The 1,607-nt window shown below is 45.2% G+C and overlaps 1 protein-coding gene across 1 annotated transcript in view; it reads right to left on the bottom strand.

Annotated features, from left to right (window-relative positions):
* DPYSL4 (dihydropyrimidinase-like 4) overlaps positions 1-127 on the bottom strand; it is a 36,411-nt gene extending 36,284 nt beyond the window's left edge. The window contains exon 1 of the mRNA XM_008935654.1: positions 42-127. Coding sequence (XP_008933902.1) covers positions 42-61 — 20 coding nt within the window. The 5' untranslated portion in view covers positions 62-127. The remainder of the gene's footprint in view (positions 1-41) is intronic.
* Positions 128-1,607: the final 1,480 nt, after the last annotated feature.

Raw genomic sequence — 1,607 nt, 5'->3', positions numbered from 1 at the left:
TGCACATTTCCAATCATCACAGGGTATCAGGCATCACTTACTTTATCAACCCATCTTCCATGTAGATGTCTGCATAGAAAGACTGGTCGTCATTAACTATTTTACCACCTTTGATCAAAAGACGATCACTCTGCAACAGAGAAGACATGTAATTACTCTGAGGGAAAGCTGACAGTCCACGGTGTCACTTCAGAGACAAAAGAGCAGCCACAGAAACAACCTCTGCATTATTCAAAAGTGCACGTCAAAACACAAGTCAACCGCTGGGCTTTCAACTAGAAAGATAAAATGTTTTAGTTCCATCTGAACTCCTTTAATCATGCTAAGGATGGAAAAAGAAAAAAAAAAAAATGAGAATGGAGAAGGAGCTGGGTTCCAGCAGGCTCGTCTCCTTGGCAGCAACACCTGCAGTCTCCTCCAGCACCTACAACAAAAGCATCAGATAATACCTCGAGGGATGTGCAACAGCCACATCCTTATTTCCTTCTGCCTTGGTCCTATGCAAAATTTCCTATGTGCACCCACGGGCTGGAGTCACTGCTTGGCTCACTGTGAGTCAACTGCTGTCAGGGAAAAGGACCAAAAGTCTGTTGCCAGGGGTTACACAACACAAACAAACTCATTTTGTCCAACTCGGTGATGTTTCGACGCAGTGGATGCTTCTCCTGCCTCTCCAGAGCACCACTGCGTAATCAGATGGAAATAAGCACGTATTAGCAAATTAAGTTTAAGAGCAGCATTTAAAAAACAGTTATTAAAATTTCCTCCAATTAGAAGGCAGCTTAGCAGGGACAGAAAGGGAATTACAGCACGGCAGCTACCAGGCGAAGTGTTTCTGTCGCAGCCCGGCTCGCATCGCCCTGTGGGGAGATTTTAGGTGGAACAGAAATTCAAGTTTTCTTGGCAAGAGTCACCAACAAGAGTGAAGCAGGCTCTGCAGAGCTCTGGGTGGGGAGGAGAGTTCAAAGTGACCGCTATGTTCCTTGGGTGCCTTCGTTCCCTGCACCACAGATGCAGGTACTCAAAGCAAAGCAGCGTTCAGTTTAAAATACACCTTGGCCCCAACGCCTGCACTTGTACTTTGATTCTCTCTCCTTCTCCCCAAAATGTCTTTGTAGGAGAACAAAGCTACAGCAGGAACAGACCAGCCAGGCTGGTGAAGCCAAATGTTGACTTCAAGACTGGGTAGAATGCAGGGCATTAATTACAGCACCTTGAATTTACAGCAAATAGGTACAGGACAGTGACAGTGACAGTGGTGCCCAGGGCTCTTATTTCGAGCTGAGGCTCTGCTGGTCAAAGAGAAGAAAAGAATCAGGCATTCTCCCAAAGAGCTTACAATAAAACTGAAGAGCCAGAGCACCAGACTCTCCACTGGCTCAAGCTGACACGGCTCTTTAACACCAAAAGGGCTACATGAATTGCATCAGCTGCTGGTTTATATCATTATATCCACCTTTTATATAACTGCTAAACATCTATGAAATATTAAGTGCCTCTCCTTCCCCCTCCTGTTTTTTACCCTTCTCCTTCCTCCCATTGCTGCAAAGGAGTTTCCCTGAATAACGTGACCAGTTTAAAAAAAACAAAGAAAGAAAACCCCAAGA

The sequence above is a fragment of the Merops nubicus genome, unplaced genomic scaffold (genome assembly GCF_000691845.1).
Source record: "Merops nubicus isolate BGI_N331 unplaced genomic scaffold, ASM69184v1 scaffold6122, whole genome shotgun sequence".
NCBI lineage: Eukaryota > Metazoa > Chordata > Aves > Coraciiformes > Meropidae > Merops > Merops nubicus.
Note: the sequence above shows the minus strand (reverse complement) of the source record. Positions and strands in the feature narration are given on the sequence as shown.